General features: G+C 37.8%; 1 protein-coding gene across 5 annotated transcripts in view; it reads left to right on the forward strand.

Annotated features, from left to right (window-relative positions):
• Positions 1–6,688: 6,688 nt before the first annotated feature.
• The window catches only part of LOC105473107 (RPTOR independent companion of MTOR complex 2), a 129,059-nt gene continuing 115,932 nt past the window's right edge, over positions 6,689–19,815 (forward strand). For 2 of the 5 annotated variants that reach the window (XM_011726740.2, XM_011726741.2), the window contains exons 1-2: positions 6,689–6,809; positions 6,980–7,027. In XM_011726740.2, coding sequence (XP_011725042.1) covers positions 6,761–6,809; positions 6,980–7,027 — 97 coding nt within the window. In that variant the 5' untranslated portion in view covers positions 6,689–6,760. Of the gene's footprint in view, positions 6,810–6,979; positions 7,028–7,166; positions 7,557–16,760; positions 18,464–19,815 lie in introns of those variants that run through there. The other 3 variants (XM_011726742.3, XM_011726743.3, XM_071098990.1) reach the window with 3 other exon arrangements.

Consider the following 19,815-nt stretch of genomic DNA (forward strand, 5'->3'; position numbering starts at 1 on the left):
AACGTTCGATTACCTCATTATCTCGACTTCAATCTTTTTTTCCTCCATTCCGTAAGACTGCTGCTCTGTTTAGGTTCCATAAGTTTTGTGTTGTATTTTCAAAGCTGAAGAGAATTGAAACTTACCTTTTTTGCTCCTTTTATGTCAAGGTCACAGTGCCACACTATTGTCCAATGCCTAAAAACTGCTGTTTCATATATTTGTCTAAATTAACAATTGTTTATTGTAGGAAGGCACATCCAACTCTCATTATTCTATCATGGATAGAAGCATAAATTCATTTGGAAAAATTACTTAATATAGAATAGCTACTTTGTATTTAGCTTCATATCATCAATATCTGAAGTCCTTGGCATAGAATTCTGCTGATTTTGATTTCTAGATTCTTACTCATAGTCAGTTTTTTTCTATGAGTTTAATGATCTTTGAATGTGAGCTTCTATTTGTTTGATCTTAAAATGTGATGATCCTCGGAACTGATGAAGTAATGGGCTTTACCCAGAAAGGATTTGTAATTGCTACTGCCGAAAGCCAGGGGGCACTACCAACCTGGGTCCACTTTGGTCCACTTCTAGGATCCTGGACTTAATGCAAGAGCCTGATGTTCTGCTTTCCTACCTTGTAGTGGCTTAGTCTTCAGATCTATATAGCTAGAGAGGTCCATTTTTCCAGTTTTCTGGTTGCTCACTGCTCCTCACTCTGACTTCAGTGTCCTATTTTGTTATTTTTTGTGTGTGTGGAGGAATTTGGGGGAATTTTTTTAGTTCCCTACCCGTTACCTGTCCCCTTCAAAAAAAGAAAAAAAAGAAATCGAAAAGCAAAAAGAAAAGAAAAGAAATGAAAGAAAAACTTAAACTATTGATCTTTATTAAACGTATTGACAATGGAGCTGTCATCTTGTCAGAAGGTTAAATTGATACGAGTCATATAAGTATTCTGAGTGAAGATTGGGAGTTCTACAACTCAGAAGAATTCACAACAGTCTCTCAGGAATTCTCTGCACTTTGGCATATGGCCATATACTTTATCTAGTCAAGTGGATTTAGGAGGATATTATAAACTATTCCTCACAAAATGTACACATGGCTGAAGAAGAATCTTGCAAAGAAATGGTATGTAACACAAATAATGAAAGCGCAGTACAGGTTTTAAAATATGGCAGAACTGATACTTCTGATTTTAGCACTTTATGAGCTTCAGTACAAGGAAAAAGCAATGATAATGCAATCAGATGTCACAATGTCAGCCAACACTTAAAAAAATTAAAAATATTAGAATTATGTGAAATATGAATTTACATGCATTATACTTCACTATTATCTAATTATATATTGTTCCCTGAGATGTCAGCTATTATAAAGCTCCTAGATTAGCAAAATATGTTTAAAATAAATAGAAAATAAAAATAATTTTCTGTATTTTTTTCTGTGATGTTAGAAATCATGCAATATTGAATCCATTACTTTGCAAAAAGAGTTTTTTTCTTTTTTCTCAAGATAGGGTCTTGCTTTACCACCCAGGCTGAAGTGCAGTGGTGCAATCATAGCTGAATGTACCCTTGAAAATCTGAGCTCAAGGGAGCCTCCCACCTCAGCCTCCCAAATAGCTGGGATTATAAGAGCATGACATCATGCTAGATAACTTTATTATTATTACTATTATTACTATTTTAGTGGAGACGAGATCTTACTGTGTTGCCTAGGCTAGTCTGGAATTCCTGGGCTCAAAGGGTCCTCCTGCCTCAGTCTCCTAAACTACTGGGATTACAAACATAAGCCACCGTGTCCTGCGAAAAGAGAAAGATTTCTTATTAGCAACAGACAAAAAGGAACATATCTGTTGAGAATATAGTACTATTTCCTGCTGTGGTTAAATAAATGGCTGGGAATTAAAAAAACAAAAACCAAAAAAAAAACAGAGAAAAATATTTGTTGACAAAACTAAAATGCAAACCTATTGGTCAACCAAGGCAGAAAAAGGGGTGGGGTAGCGGAAGGCTGAATATTTGAAGAAAAAGGCATTTGAACAAATAAGTATTAAGGAAGCTTTGCTGTGTGTGCAATTGAATGAAAGCATAAATATTTCTAACTATGTCTTAGTTTACAGTGTTGGCTTAATTCTGTTCAGTTTTTTCTGTGCCATCAAAGTAAGAGTACCAAATACCAGGTATCCTTATCAGTAAACAACTTCTTTAATAAGAGTAATGTTTTATGAAAATCGATGAAGCAGTTCCCATAAATTTAAAAAGGGGTTCATACGGAAGTACAGATATAGTACCACATGTGATAATTTTGTATAAATAAGACACGAGACTTTTAAAAAACAGTTTAATTTTCACATACTTTGAAATGAGAAGTGAAGAAAATCTTTTATTATACAGATGTTTACTGTTTATTCAGTGGTAAGCTTTTTTTTTCATGATGACTGGTGGCTTCCAGTAGCATGTTACCTATCAGATTTTTTTAAAAAATTAAAATTAAAAAATTTTCCTTCAAGGTAAATGTGATAACAATAACTAAGAAATTTAATACTTTCAAAAAAACCTGTGCTAGGATGACAGCATTTAGAAAACAGATATTTGAAAGTGTTTCAGTTTTGTGATTTTTTTCCAAAAAAACTTAAAATATAAATATGTCATATATATAAATTTTCGTATCTGCACACTTCAAAATCATGGGAACAGAGTTTCCCAATCTGCTTAGAAATCTTTCAGGTAAATGGTTTTGCAACCATTTTACAGAAAATTTCTAAATGTTATGTTTTCTAGTTTGATAGGAAAACTGATTTACATTAGGGAACATGGACATTTTTTAGCCAAATTACATTTCAAAAAGCTTTTGTATCACTGGGTAGATGAAATGGGAAAATGAGTTTTATGGTTTAGAAATGCAGCCAATAAAGTAGTTCTTCCATTTTTAACTTTGTGTTTTGTGAGGTCTCAGCTATTAAAACCCTATACCCACATTAACTCTTCTTAAACCTAGACTTTTAAATTTCAGTATCACAAAGTATATAACATGATATGTCAAAAATAATGAAGTATATTCAGCCCCATTGCTTTGTATATGTGTCATTAGTAAAGTAACATTAAAAATTACTTTTAACCATTTTTATTTCATCTTTGTTTTATGTTCTAATTTAATTTAAAAAGTGAATATATATGTATTGCAGTGTATGTGCAAACGTTCTTTTTTTAATGAACAGATGCACACATAATTTTGATTGTTTATAGTAACCTGTTAAGCAAGTCATTGTTAAAATCAACTGTTTATAATTTTGGTTTAGAATAGCCAATAAAATTTTTCTAAAATAGTTTTCTTAAAAAAATTCACGAGTAAAAATTTGTTTGGGAAGAAGTAAAATGAGAAAACGAGAGAGAAAAATCACCCAAAATTCTACCATCTGTAGATAATCACTGTTGAAATTTTACTGCATACCCTCCTAGATTTCATTTTTTAACGTATCTTCATCTTCCATAAACACAGGTTTATTCTGCATTTAAAACTGTTTGTCATAGAGAGTCTTTAAATAATTATTTAAAAGGAAATTTATATGAGATTTTGGGAGAGAGATTAAAATTTAAAGACACAATACTCAGGGGCTCTGTTCTGCTGTGACCAAGACATAATTAACACTGGATGGGATTATAACATTTGTTAAATTTAATTCATTGCTTGTCATGTCAATGGCCTTTAGATGTCTCAAATGTGTGATTTAACTATGAAGTTACCAAGAAATAGTCTGACTGAATTTTGTGGTTTTTTACTTGCTTTATCTTCAAATGGCCTATGTATCAAGGCAGAGAGATTAAAGGGAACTAAGATTTTGATAAGGCTTTTGTTTCTGTTCAGTATTACAACTGTATCCCAAACCGATAAAATATGGTTTATATGCTAGAATTATTAACTGCATGCAAGAGGGTAGAGAATAGAACCAAGGGAGTGACTGTGAATGAAGTAACTGTATCTTCAGAATTAAGCAGTTGTCTTCCAAAGGTATGGTCCTGGACGTGATCTTCTTATAGAACATTTTTTATCAATGACTAACACTACCAGAAAAAAAACAGTCATTGACACAGCAAATGAAACCTAGCCGGGAAACGAAAACTAAGAAGAGGAAGTCACATTCTCAATGACCAGATTAGAATCAAAATAAAAATTGGAGAAGTAGTAAGAAGTAAACAAAATGAGTAAGTCATATGGGTGGGCTAACAGATGCAAGGAAGAAAAGAAGTTTCAAAAGGAGGAATAGCTAGCAATTGGCAAGTAGAAAACTTAGGGGTTTTAACAATGATCAATCTGACTACAATCAATAAAGTAGTGCTACTGTTTAAAAACCAAACACATTATAAAATGTATTCCTTACTAAAATTTACCTAAACTTCTGCTTCCTAGTTGAGTGTCACTTCCAAACACTAATAACTTGTTCTTTTTTACCAGACCTGCCATTCATTCTAAGAGCAAATATGGAGAACCTAACCACTCAAACGACTGAAATAGTAACAGAGCAAAAACTAGTTTCAATGGAAGACTGAATGTAATTTTTTTCTTCTGCAAGAAATAGAGTAATTGAATAATTGTCTTTAATAGGAGCATACAGTTATAATGATAAAATACTATTGGATTTAGGCACTTAAGTACCTCAAGTAACTTAAAAGTAGATTAGTTGTACTCAACTTTCATAAAACACTGAGAGAAAATGAAGTTAAGTTGTATTAGGAAGGAGTTAATGTAGAATATACAGGGATTTTACAATATGATAAAAGATTGGTTGAAAATCAGAACAACTGTAAGAATCTGGTATAATTTATATTGATAGATCTCTACTTTTCTATAAGGGTGAAATGTAATTGATACATGGAGGGTTGAAATACAACCCTCTGCCAGACCTCAAGTTTTGTGATTTTTGTTTTAGGCAGTAACTAGAATAAATAAATTGCACCAAGATTTTTAAAGCTATAACGGAGGGAACACGTTTGTTGATATTAAAACTACTACTGGTAATGCCAGGAAACATTTCTTTAAAGTACTGTAACTGTGTTACATCCTTAAATCTAAGTGCAGTATCAGTCGCAGATATATGAATGTAGACTTGGATAAAAAAAAAACCTGGAATATACAGACAATTGGCAATATTCTAAGGAAGCAGTGTTCCTATTTTATTTTCCAGATGACGCTACTTTATGTTCCTTTTATTTTTTTCTTACCACTTATTTTACAAATGATATATATTAACTATAGGATATTTTAAAAAGTAGAGACAAACAAGAACAAAAAAGTGCACGTGTAATTCCACAAATGAGGGGAGAAAATCAGTTAACATTTTCATGTATATTTTCAGACCTTTTTCAACATACATGTATATATAAAAATATTTTATAAGGCATACTTTTAATTTCGTACATAAATTTTCATAAAAACAGGAAATTTGTAATCTTTTGCTTGATTTAATATCATGAACATTATTTCCTATTACTAAGTCTACCTCTTCACTTTTAATGGTTGACATAATTTACATAATCCCTACCTTTGGTCATTTAAGTGTTTCCAAACGTTCACTGTTATTAACAACTTCAACAAATATCCCCAATATTGCTTTTTTTTTTTCTTAAAGTAAGCAGAGCATTGGAACAAATTAGAAAACCAAGGCACTTACTCATCCAACAGATATTTATTGAACACTTATTTGTGCCAGAGATTGCATTAACTGGGAGCTGGGAAAACAGAACTGGGTAAGGCAAGATCTCCACTTTTAATTAACTTTCAGTCTCCTGGAATAGAAAGATGAGCTGAGGAACCGGAGAGCACAAATCGCTCCTCTCTTTAATGTACTTCAAGAGAAAGCTGCTGGGTCAGTGGCCAGGTGTGTGTGTGTGTGTATTAACTAAGCAGTTTCTAGAATTAAAATCCCTAATGTTAATAGGCTTATGCATAAAATAGATTAATCCACAACATCTGCATGATCCACGATCTTAGGATCTGCAGAGACAGAAAAGCTGGACACACTACCCAGCAGCCTCGCCCCGGCTCCCGGCAGAGAAAACCCTCTCCCCGGCCTCCTGGCGCTGGCGCGATCCCACCGCGGGGACCGCTGCACCCCCTTCTCGCGTCCTACGCCTGGCGGCCAAAAACAAAACTGCCCAGCCACTTCCACTTGGAGAAGCCCTCCTAGCCGAGAGGGGCATCCTGAAGATCAAGGGCGAGGCTGGAAAACAAACTTTGTTCTGTGTTAACTTAGTAGGAGCAAAGCGATTCCAGGAAGGGAGGCTCAAACTGTGCGCAGCGTTTTTATAAAAATTGTTTCAATGGATACACGGGGGAGCGGGGCGGTCTGTGGCAGGGCTTGAGAGCAAGCAGGAGACTGGCAGGCCGGCGAGAGCAGGTGGCCCGCCGGCCGCATTCCGGCCTCCTCCTCCCCGCTCGCCTGCGTTTGGACGACGGCTTCCGCGGCGGCCGAAGGGGAGCATCCTTTACGCTGCCAACTCGCATCAATGGGACTTTCCTCGTGGGAACTGCCCCTCCCGGCGAACGTGCCCTCCGGGTCCGGCGTGGGCGGGTGGGCTGGCGCAGCGAACTTCGTGCAGACCTTGGGGTCGGCTCAGTGCTCCTTCCGCGCCCGGGCAGAGACAGCACCACCAGCCGCCGTCGCCGCCTAGGGGGCGGGGGAGGTGCCGCGGGGGGCGGGTGCGGCGCGCGGGGAGGGGAAGGGGTTCTCGCGCGATTGGGCGAGGTTTCCGGTGTTGTGACTGAAACCCGTCAATATGGCGGCGATCGGCCGCGGCCGCTCTCTGAAGAACCTCCGAGTACGAGGTAAGCCCGCTGCAACCCTCACTCCCCGTCGCCCGGCGCCCGCCACCCCTGGCACTTGCCTTCCCCTGGCCCTGGGTGGGGGAGCGAGCCGGGGCGCTGGCCGGAGCCAGGGCAGCCGCAGCTGGCCTGAGAGCGAATCCTAATTGGGGCTGTGTGTCTGTTTCGCGCAGGGCGGAATGACAGCGGCGAGGAGAACGTCCCGCTGGATCTGACCCGAGGTAACGCGGAGCGCCGCGGGCGCCGGCGAGGGCGCGTTGCTGGGGAGGAGCCGGGTCCGGGGCTGGGGGCCAGAGGCAGGGGCGGGCCCCGCACGGGACCGGCGGGGTGCGGGTGGCAGAGCCGGAGCCCCGCCTGCCGGCCCCCGGGAGCCGAGCCCGGGTCCGCCTCTCCGGACCCATCCCCCTTCCCAGCGCCCGCTTCCCTCGCCCGAGCCCTTCTCCGGGCCTCGGGCTGCTGCGGGTGCGGGGGAGCCCCGAGTGAAACTCGGCAGACCCAGCGACCCTCTGGGCTCGAGCTCCGGCAGAGTGGTTTGCACCTATCCTGGAGTCCGGCAGCCCAAGCTGGGGACAGCCGGAGGGAGGTAGAGGCTGTTATTTAGGTTGCAGGAGGATGTTTGAGGAAAGAGCGACCACATCCTGCCCTCCCCGTCCCCGGAGCAGAAGCCGGACCTGCTCGGTGTTTGCCGACTTCGTGACTGCTTTCCCCTTTGCCCACCGTCCTGTGGGGACCCGCAGCATTGATAACTCGGTAGTGAAACCTAGGACTGGTCATTACTGCTAAATGTCTGGTTTATGCTGTTTCCCTTCTGCTTCCCTTTCCCGGGCCGCTGGGACTGTAGTTGGCTAAAGACCGCCCCCTCACCCTGCTGCAGGTTCATTGTTTACCTTCTGCAGTGGAGATGGGTTTGTTTACACCTCCCGAACTGAGGAAACCCGGCTTATATTTTTAATGACCTAATCCCATTGCTAGCCAGTGTTTCTTGTATCACTCACAGTACTAGAGTTTATTCGACATTATCTCGTTGAAGATTTAGTAGTTACGTACAAGATTCTTTTCTCTCCACGATAAACAGGATTTAGCCTGCTGATTCCGACGAAGTCATATTTCACACGGGCTGTAGCTTGGAGTGTAACCCGGTTCAGCTGTACAGAATCGGTTTCTGAGCTCTATGAAACACCTTAGGAAGTAAACAAACAAAAAAAACTTGTTGTAGACATTCTGTATGAGATCAGTTTTTTACGCTATGTCGTACCTGACGTAATGACTGTTATCTACAGTAATTTATTAAACCTGGGCTCCTTGTTGGCCAAGGCGAGAGTGAAAGCGTAGTGCATTTTCTAATTTGTTTTATTTTGCATATCACAGTGTAAGATCACTGTTTTATAAACTGAGTGGTCAGCTTTCACTTAGCTACAAGAGTACATTTTTATAACTTAGTATTTTATTCTGAAAGTTCAGGGACTTAGTTTTGGGGGAACTAGGTCCCTTTACAAGCCAGTTTATAAAATATAATACAATATAATAGAACTTAAGTCTTGGAAATGCCTACTAATTAGATTATGAGTGCACTGATTTCCAACATTTTTTTCAGCAGATCGGTTTTGAGAATTAGTACAGAAAGATGTAAAGCTATTTACTCCTGTGCAACTGTTTGAAAACTTGGCTATAACATACATGTGAAAAATCTATGTAAAATAGATTTACTGGTAAACTTCCTAACAAGCATAATTTCTACAATTTCAGGTCTGTAAAAGATGTAATTAGTTGAGTGATTTAATTTATATACAGGCATATGTGTTTTGGATGAAGGCGAAAGGGGCACTTAATAAATTTGAGTTTAACTTGTGCATTAAAAACCTGCTTAGATGTGGTGCCGGAAATAATATAGTTGTATTTTAAATTGAGTTCGTCGAGCTCATGTGTATAGTGGTTTCTCTGCTTGGTATCAAAATGTTGAGTTGTGGAAGAGCTTAGGTACGTATCTGTTTTGATAATTTTGGTTTACTCCAGTTTTACTGAGGCACACAGGTAACTCTGTTTACTATTTAAAATGCTATATTAACAGAATTTAGTAAGCACCTATGTCCATAGGTGTTTCCAGGTTAATATAAATAGTGCAGAAAATGCTGTTTCGGCTTGCCCTGACAAAATGTACTTCAGTTTGGAATAAAATATACACAGCCATTTAAAACTGATTGCAAAAATAAAGAGTGAGAGATTATATGAGATCTGTATTTCTAAATCATAAGGAAGTTTAGAATTAATCTGAATTAGTCATTTTATAGTGATACTATTGTTTTAAAAAGTTGCTGTTGTGACAAACATTTCATTGTTCAAAGAAGGCTTGAAGAAAATTCATGAGGAATTAAAGTTTAGTAATAATTTGAGAACTGTGAGGCAGTTTGGGTTGCAGCTGAAGGGCAGCTGTTTGTGGATTAGATTACAGTATGTAAAAACATAGTTTGGGCAACCAAAAATTTTTTTGTTTAATGCCAAGGCAGTGTTTGCTTTTATTCTTATTGTTTTAATTTAATCTTTTAGAGATTCATTGTGTATATACCTAATACAGCTCATTGTAAAATAGAGGTCATGGTCATTGTAATCCCTAAAGGAGCCATCAATGTGTAGTGAGAAGAGAGTTGACTATAAAGTCAAATCATTCTGGGTTGTAACCTCAGCTGTGAGATTTAATAGTTGGGTGATTTGGGGCAAGTTATTTGACCTTGCTTTACTCCTGATTTCTTCATTTTTAAAAGAAGAGATAACTTCAAAGAGTTAAGAATGTGAAAAGTAAATGAGCTAGTTCTTAATTAAAATACTTGGCATAAGACCGGATACTTTGTGATATTTAACATTAGTTGCCTTCCTACATTGTGAAATCAGAATTGTAAAACCCACATTAAAAATACTTCAAACAGTAGTTTTGAGAATTATAAACTTGTTAATAAGGAATTATGGTATTCGAGCTTCTTTTTTTGAAACATACTGTTGTACTAATTGGGCATAGTCTGTCTGAAGTTGAGTTCTTGAATACAGCAACTGTAAAGTAATCTGTGTCATTTCCAATAAATTAAGTGAAGTGCAATCTTTTATATTCACTTTGGATAAAATGTGATACTGTATTTCATAGAATCTTAGAATTTTTCTCCCTGACACCAGGAAATTTCATACTATTTTAATAATGACTTGGCTAGCTTTGCAAGCTTCTTGAGGCTCAGAAGAATTCTAAGTTTCATTGGTTTTGGTACCGGTGTTAGTGCTGTGGTTCATACATAGAGCACCTCAGTTAAAAATTGTTGATGGATTATTTTTTATCTAGTTTAGGAACTTCATTATAGTAGATTTTACAGTCATTGTATTGGTTAATTGTTGCTTTCAGTTTTGTTCAGACGACTGCTTAATTTGTGAAAGTCCCCAATATTTGCTAATGATGTTATTAAATACTGTCTATAATGCATGCCAAAATGTATTTTGAAGCCCAAATGCTTCCTCTTGCAATTCGTAATGCAAGGATAGACTGTCATTTCAGTCCAGTAGTGCATCTCTTACTGGTACTGAATCACTTGGAAAGATACAGTGTTCTTCCTGGGTAAACCCCTCCTGGTTTACTTTAATTATTGTGTTCAAAGTGAATTCCCAGAACATGGACACACTAGTTCAAATATAATTATTAGAATATAATTTATTTAAAAGTACAGTTGAGTTTTACAATTTTTGATTAACCCCTTTACATTTCCACTAAGAACTAAAAAACTGTTTTGGTTGCCGTTTAATACCTAGAAAAGTAGAAAGGTTATCCGAAATGATGTAGATTTGAACCCTTTTTGTTTTCTAATTTCTTCTAGTTAGGAGTTTACTCATTTGTTTAATCGTTCAGTTAGACAAAATGGACATTGACTGAACATCTGTTATATACCAGATGCTGAATTAACTGCTGGAAGAATAAAAATGAGGAAACTGTTTCCCCCTTTTAAGGGGTTCATTGGAATATGTAAGGAAATGATTGCAGATGGAAAAATAAATTAAGTGATCAAACTATATAGGAAACAAAGGTAATGCGACAGTAGCCAGAGGAGAGAATGATTAACTGTCTGATGGGTAAAAGGATCAGAGAAGTCTCATAGAGGGGTTAAAATCTTAAAAGAATAATGGTGAACATAGTAGAAGGAAATATGTGCTCCCTTGGGAATATACTATACCCTGGGAAGGGGAAAGTTAGGAAGCAGAGGAGCTGCCTAGGGTGCTGCTGATATAATCTGACATGATAGAAGACGGGACCATGGTGTTGGCTACAGAAATGAAGTCAAATACATATTAAAATGGAAGAATTATCTAATTTGCTTTCTCCAGATTTCAGACTGATTTCGTAGTCCCCCCACTCTATGCAGTGAACTTTATTTCCTTATAAAAAAGGTAGAGGCTGCCCATCCAGTGTGAATTCCTCAATTGTCTCCCCAGACTTACTGTCTTTACTCTGATTCAGAGAATAAAGCATTTCTATTCCTTTCCAAGGGTAACTTGAAAAAACTTTTATGCTTCTAATACTGTTTCCTCAAGATTATTTGTAGAACTAAGATCTTCTCTTCATTTCTCCCTTCCAGTTGGCTTAGTTTTCTCATGTTCAGCAAGCAATTATTATGTTCTTCACATGGACCAGGTAACTATGCTAGTCATGGGCTGAAAGTGTGAGATACGGAGTGATGGCAATATTACAAAACTGTTTTTTTTTATAAAGGCTCTACAGACAGAATAGCTTGTCTTCACTCCACAACTTTATTGCTTAACCACTAAACTCTTGTAAGCAAAACTCTCCCTCTGTACTGAAAATAATTTCTTAAAAGATGCTAGTAACCTCTTGCAAAATTTGTGGGCATTTTTAAGTTCCACATTCTGCTATTATAAATACTATTACTATAATACTAGCTTTGTGCCAGGCACTGATTTCATTATTTTACTTAATATATGTTTTAGCTACACTTATTATCCTTGCTTTACAGTTGAGAATACAGGCTTTGAAATTTTGAAGGACCAAAACTCAGATAAGTAACTTAACCAGTGTCACAGGGCTTAGTGAGTGACTGGTATGTGTCTGGTAATCATCTCAGAGTTGTGATGTGTAAAACTTTGCACCCCAAAGTGTGCCCGCTTTTCACATTCTAGGTATTTCTGCCATCCTCTGTTATTCAAGCTAAAGATCCACTGCTTATCCTTTGTTGTGTTGCTAAACTCCTCTGATTTGCTTTTGAAATAGTTATTGAATTCAGTCTCTCCTGTTCCCATTGTCAGTTCATATCCTATTATGTCATCATGTGACAGTAACATCTTCTCACCTTTTTTCACTCGGTCTACTGTATGGCTGCCAGGATTATTTCCCAGAAATCTAGATTTGATCTTGTTTTTCTCTTAAATGAAAAAACAAAACAAAACACATGCACACATTTTCTAGGCTAATCGTTGCTCACAAAATACAGTCCACATTTCTTTAGCTTGGCATTCAAGGCCTTTTTTGATTTATTCCCATATGGTTTTCTTCTGTACTGTTTTAACCGTACACATGTCAATATATCTGCCTCTTTGCATAGTTCACTTTTTACACACAGTCCTTCTCAGAGGATTGGGGGAGAGTTTGCCAATTTAAAGCACCAACCTCCATTCCTCTTCTTTCTCTGTGGAGACTGTATGCCCCTACTTGAGAATCTTTTAGTCAAAGAAGAATGTTTGCTATTCCTTGAACATGGCATGCAGTTTCACATTTGCTTGACCTTGCATAGGTATTTCCTTTGCCTTGAATTACATTTCCAGCACAGTTTATCTATAGAAGTCCTAATTCTTTAAGGTTGAGGTCACATGCCACTTCTGGAGATCCTTCCTTATCCCAGTGGGAATTTATTGCTTCCTTCTCTACTTTTTTACATCTTTATTTTATTCTTTTCTAAATTGCACTTACCATTGTCTTACTTTATCTCTTTGTCCAGTTTCTTCCCCCTTCACTAGATCTTTAGCTTCTTGAGGGCAGGAGTCCTGTTTTACCCATTTTTAACATCTCCTTCCCCCAGCATCTATCAGATAATCACTGAAGCATTAATTGACTGGAAAAAGGGAGTGAGAGACATGGGAAAAGGAATAGTACAGTATTAAGGAGATTAGAAGGAAAAGCGTGCTTTAGGTTTGCTGTCCTGAGGGACAATGAAATTGGTGGTGCCGTAAAATGGAGAAGTCATTTGGGGAAGGATGATAATGAGTTCAGCTTTGCACCTTGAATTTCAGGTGATTATATAAATATGTAAAAGGTGGCAGAAAATACTAGAATGGAGGTTTTAGTTGTTCTGAATTTCTGATCTGATTGCTCTGTTTATAAGAGGTTGAGAAAGGGGATATAAATGGAGAAAGAGCTTAAGATTTGAATGTTTGAGGATAGATAAGATGATGAGGGTGTATATCATAGGGTAGGAATCAATGAGAAGAAAGGAGTCAACAGAAGAGAAGAGAGAAGATTGTGATCCCTTAAGCTAAAACAGTTTGGATATTTGTCCCCACCCAAATCTCATGTTGAATTGTAATCCCCAGTGCTGGAGGTGGGGCTTGGTGGGAGGTGTTTGGGCCATGGGAGTGGATCCCTCATGGCTTGGTGGTGTTTTTGTGATAGTGAGTTCTAGCAAGATCTCATTGTTTAAAAGTGTGTGGCCCTCTTACTGTTTCTCACTCCCACTTTACCATGTCAGATGCCTACTTGTGCTTCACCTTCCATCTTGAGGAAAAGCGCCCCGAGGCCTCCCTAGAAGCAGATGCTGGCACCGTGCTGCCTGTATAGCCTACAGAACCAATAGCCAATTAAATTTCTTTTCTTTTAAATTACCCAGTCTCAGATATTTCTTTATAGCAGTGCAAGAACAGCCTATTACAGAAAATTGGTAAGTGGGAGTGGAACACTGCTCTAAAGATACCTGAAAATATGGAAACAGCTTTGAAACTGGGTAACAGGCAGAGGTTGGAAGAGTTTGGAGGACTCAGAAGAAGACAGAAAAATGAGGGAAAGTTTGGAACTTCTTAGAGACTAGTTGAATGGTTGTGATCAAAATGCTGGTAGTGGTACGGACAATGAAGTCTATGATGATGAGGTGTCAGGTGGAAATGAAGAACTTAGTAGGAACTGGAGCAAAGGTCACCCTCATTATGCTTTAGCAAAGCATTTGGCTGCATTCTCTTCATGCTGTAGGGACCTGTGGAAGTTTGAACTTAAGAGTGATGACCTCTGGTATCTGGCAGAAGAAATGTCTAAGCAGCAAAGTGTTCAAGATGTGTCCTGGATGCTGCTAACAGCCCATGCTCAGATGTAGGAGCAAAGAAATGACTTAAAGTTGGAACTTATTTTTAAACAGGAAGCAGTACATAAAGGTTTGGAAAATTTGCAGCCTAGCCATGTGGCAAAGAAAAAGCTTTTTCAGGGGAGGAATTCAGGCAGGCTGTAGAGCAGCCACTTGCTAGAGATATTTGCATAATTAAATGGATGCCAAAGTGCTGATACCCATGACATTGGAGAAAAGGCCTTCAAGGCATTTTAGAGACCTTGACAGCAGCCCCTCTCATCGTAAGCCCAGAGGCCTAGGAAGAAAGAATGGTTTTGTGTGCCTGGGCCAGGCCGGTGCTCGCTGCCTTGCACAGCCTCAAGACAACTGCTCCCTGCATCCCAGCCACTCAGTCTTCCAGCCTTGCTCAAAGGGGCCCAGGTACAGTTCGGGCTGCTACTTCAAAGGGTGCAAGGCATAAGACTTGATGGCTTCCACATGGTATTAAGCCTGCAGGTGCACAGAATGCAAGAATTGAGGCTTGGGAGCCTCTGCCTAGATTTCAGAGGATGTATGAGAAAGCCTGGATGTCTAGGCAGAAGCCTGCTGCAGGGATGGAGCCGTCACAGAGAATCTCTATTAGGGTGGGGCCAAGGGGAAATGTGGCGTTGGAGCCCCCCAGAGTCCCCAGTGGGGCACTGCCTAATGGAGCTGTGAGAAGGGGCCTACCATCCTCCAGACCACAGAATGGTAGCTTGACTGGCAGTTTGCGTGCTCTACCCGGAGAAGCCACAGGCGTTCAACTAAAACTTGTGAGAGCATTCCTGGGACAAGCCTGCAAAGCCACAGGGCAAAGCTGCCCAAAGCCCTGGGAGCCTACCCTTTGCAGCAGTGTGCCTTGAATGTAGAACACAGAGTCAAAAGAGATTATTTTGGAGCTTTAAGATTTAATGACTGCCCTGCTGGGGTTTGAACTTGCATGGGGCTTGTAGCCCCTTTCTTTTGGTTGATTTCTCCTTTTTGAAATGGCAGTGTTTATCCAATGCCTATATCCCCGTTGTATCTTGGGAGTAAATAACTTGTTTGTGACTTTACAGCCTCATAAGTGGAAGGGACTTGCCTTGTTTCAGATGAGACTGTGGACTTTGTAGTTGATGCTGGAATGAGTTAAGACTTTGGGAGACTGTTGGGAAGGCATGAGTATATTTTGCAGTGTGAGGAGGACATGAGATTTGGGAGGGGCCATGGGCAGAATGATATAGTTTGGATATTTGTCCCCACCCAAATCTCATCTTGAATTGTAATCTCCAATGCTGGAGATGGGGCATGGTGGGAGGTGTTTGGGTCATGGGAGTGGATCCTTCATGGCTTGGTGCTATCTTTGTGATAGTAAGTTTTCACAAAATCCGGTTATTTAAAAGAGTGTGACTCCTCCCCCCAGCTCTCTCTTGCTACTGCTCTGCCATGTGAGATGCCTACACACACTTTGTCTTTGCTATGAGTAGAAGCTCCCTGAGGCCACCCCAGAAGCAAGTACTGGTGCCTTGCTTCCTGTATAGGCTGCAGAAATGATAGCCAATTAAACCTCATTTCTTATAAATTACCCAGTCTTAGGTGTTTCTTTGTAAGAATGCAAGAATGGCCTGATACGTAAGCCAAAAGAAGAGTTTTGAATTGAAGGGGATGCTAGACTGTTGTATCGAAGTTGAAGTCCAGAGAACGAGGTTCTACTTTAATCTGAGGAAGATGTGGCATGCTGTTTTACCTATCTGGGCTTCTATCTCCTCACCTCTAAAATGCATACTACTTTATACTTGTAGCACTTTAGCCTTTTATCTTTATAATTCTCACATATCACTACAGACCTGGAATATTGAAAAGGTTAAAAAGAAAGCATTTGTAGCCTTATTAAATCACTGTGAGTAGTATTCCCACAAACAATAATGAATACATGTAGGAGTGGTGGTATTTCATAGCACTTTAAACTTAAATTACAGTCAACTCTCAATTTCCTTTTAATGATCAACCTGCAGTGACTTGCTGCCTCCTCCTGCTTCCAGGTGTCAGGCTACCAAGAGTAAGACTGCAAAAATCTCAGTGGGGTGAGCGAATGATTTGCTTGCCTGTATATCTGTGCCTCTGTCACCAAGTTATTAAATACAGTCCATTCTCAATTACCTGCCTTAAAAAGATGAATAATGGTAGAAGAATGCTAAATATATAATCTAAAATATTTATATTGGTGAGAAAATATTTTATGTTCCCTTCTCTCCCACAATAGATTGATGTATATTTTCTTCTACATTTTATTTGAATTATTAGCACAGATTTTTGTTTCCTAAGCAAATACTGTTAGTGGAAGAACATAAACAGATTAAAATATTTGTTAGATAATCTGTATGAATAATTGAAGTTGACTTAATGCTTTTTGGGTCATATACAGATACTGTTATTTGTGGTTTTTTTGTTACAGTGGCCAGGTTAAAGTGAATGGCTCCTTAAAAATTATGTCTGTACAACAAATGTAGTTATAAAATTACACAGACATAAAAGTAAATTGAAAATTATGTAAAACTAGTTAATATGTATAAAATTCATATACCCAAAGTAATAGGGTTGAAAGATAATAAATGTAAGTATATTCTTCATATTCCTCTTTTAGAGGCTTCCAGCCAGATTGCATAAACTGAGCAATGTACCTGGAATGATGAAATTTTTATAAAATATAAAATTGAGGATATTCTGACGCTTTAAACATATCCTGTTAAAGATGTTGGTAAGAAATACAGAAAACATTTTTTTAACCTTAATTACCTGGATTTTCAAGAATCTGGCTCCTTCAATTACTTTTCCTTTTTTTTTTTTTTTAACCCCATTGTGTTAATTTGGATTTGTAATGATTTTATTAATGTCAACCAGTATAGTTTTGATGACATGGGTTAATTGTATTTATATATATATTTTATGATCACATGGGTTAGTTAATACTGTTGTGATTGAGGAAGGCATATGTCTTCCTTCAGGGAGTTTCTGTTGGGATATAGCTATATCAGTGTACAGTTAAAAGACAGTAGTATTTGAAGCACATGCCAGTTATCTTTGTAAGGGACTCTGATAGCTAGAGGAATTCAGAAAAAATGGGAGATCAGTAAGGAATGACCTAGAAGGAAGATCTCTTAGAAGTGAGGATATAATGACACTTGTAAGACTTTTGCATAAAAGAGTAGCGTTCAAATAGGTAGAGCTCTGCACCAGGGTTTTAAAACTTATAACTTAATTTTTTGAATGAACATTTTCCTGGTACATTATTTAGTATTTCAAGATAATGTTGAGAAAAAGTTAGCGATAAGTTTTGTATTCCTGTATATAAATTCCTTAACTGTTGAAGAATGATTACATTACAGACAGGCTCTTCTGGCCTTAGAAGGTACTGCTGGACTGAAAGATTTGGGGCACACTGTGAAATACTAATTGTTTGTGTGTACTTGTGACTATGAGTCTATAAATGTCTTCATTCCAGACTCCAGCATAAATAATTAGTAATATTTTTCTTCCATTGTTTTGTAGTGCATATGTCTCGCACCTTCAGTAATACTGTTTAATGGAAGGAGTATGTATGTTCAAAGGCCTTTGTAAATTTATCAAACTTATTTCTAGAAGTATGCAGTCTGGAAATAGAGGATATAAATGGGGTGGGTGGTGTTTTTGTTTTGTTCTACACTAAAATCACCAGATTTTCTGATCTCAAAATTTAAACATGTAACCTGACAGTCAGAATATTTGAAATGAAGATTATCCTGAGAACCACAGAATGTTTCATTGCCAAATTCAGACACCCTACCCAGCTCTCTAGTGATTTAGGTACAGGATAAATAGTGTTTGTGGAAATTATTGCATTATTATAGCAGCAAAACAGGACTTCAGGGATTTTAGTCATCTTGCATTGAATCCAGTGAAATTTCATGTGTTTTTTATAATGAATAGAGAATGAAGAGACATAGAAGCTATAAACAAAGAAGGTTGCCAAGTAATTTAGTTACTAAGAAGCAACAGCTTGTCAGATAAAAGTGTATTTAGCTGTTTTAGCTGTGTGCACATACATATTTTTGTCAGTAGTTTCATACTTCAAATCACATCTTAAAATAGTATTGCTAATTATTTCCATGCTTAGTGTTCGACCCTCATATACTAAAATTTTTAATTGCACTTTTTTTCCACTCATAATTCTATAATGCACTTTCTAATATTCACCACACTACCATCACCACCACTCCCCTCCCTCAAGAAGAAAAAAAAAGGAAAAATGAAAAACTCTGAGAGGAATGGAGTTGCAGGGAGAGACTCCAGTGGTTGGAAACACCTTTTGAGGTAGGTGAGCTGTGAACTCTTAACATTTAGCTATGTGGTAGTTTCTGGATAAGTAACCAGGTAGCAGGTGGAATATTGTGAAACTGTTTGTTCAGTGTATGTGTTGTAAGTTTTTAATCATATCTATCATATGTATTAGTATAAAATTATAATAATGGATGTTTGAATACTAAGCTATTTCCTACCTTGTTTATTTAGAGTGACTTATTACTGTTAGCTATAACTTTCAGTGGTGTTTTCGAATGGCATAACAGTACAAAGCGGGTCAGATTAATTCTTACGTCATACAAGGTTTCATATGTTATATAAGAATAATTCTTACATGACATAATAATTTGTAGTGAGTTAAATTTTAGGTTGGAATAGTTTTTAAAATACTTAAACCACCTTATTTTATTTTATTTATTTATTTATTTATTTTATTTATTTATTTATTAAACCACCTTATTTTAATAAGAACCTTAACATTGTCTTTTTTCTCATGGGAAAGTTTGTTGTTTCATGGTCATGTTTCAACATTGTTTTGAATACACAAGTATATATTATTGTTTTACCTAGCAGAATGAAAAAAGTTATATATTTGAAAGGATTCTGATTGTTCTTCATATCAAAATTAAAAGGAGATGATTAAGAGATTCGGGTAAACTGTGGCAGTTGCCTTTTGCTATGCATTGTTTCTTTTAACAGTTACTTTGTTTTACTAAAAAACTCTACTTGATTTTTGATTCCTGGAGGAATTTTTTGCATACATCAATAATTGTTTTTATATTGGAAAAGTACCACAGAGAAAAAGTGTAATTACCTTTAAAACAAATATATTGCTGCTTTAAAACAAATATATTGTGTTCAACTGGAGTGTGTGAATATGTATGAATTTTGGATACGTATGTGCATATATAAATCTAATGTTTGTTTTTAAGAATATTTGGAAGCTACTTTAGAAATTAGTAGACCCCCCTCAAAGCAGGAATTTTCTCTGCAATATCAGACAGCTGTCATCCACCATCACTCAAACCTTCCACTCATGGGTAGGTTATTCACAATGGTTTGTTCCTTTGTTGAGCAGCTACGTTTGTTAATAAAACTCTTACATTGATTTAGTAAAAAATCTAATGAAAGAATAACTTTCTGCAGTTAGTCCTAGTTCTTTTATTTGGTAAGTTTTTGCAAATAAAAAGTAGTAGATGTAATCAGGCTGGACACTGCTGTATGCTATTAAGAGATCTGGTTACCCTTCTCTTCTTATACACATGCCACTCACCAAGTATTTATTGAGTACTGGTTATGTGTCCAGCATTGTTGTAAGTGGTAAATGTTTAATTGTCTTTGAACACAAGAAATAGTAGCAGCAG

This window comes from Macaca nemestrina, chromosome 6 (assembly GCF_043159975.1).
Source record: "Macaca nemestrina isolate mMacNem1 chromosome 6, mMacNem.hap1, whole genome shotgun sequence".
NCBI lineage: Eukaryota > Metazoa > Chordata > Mammalia > Primates > Cercopithecidae > Macaca > Macaca nemestrina.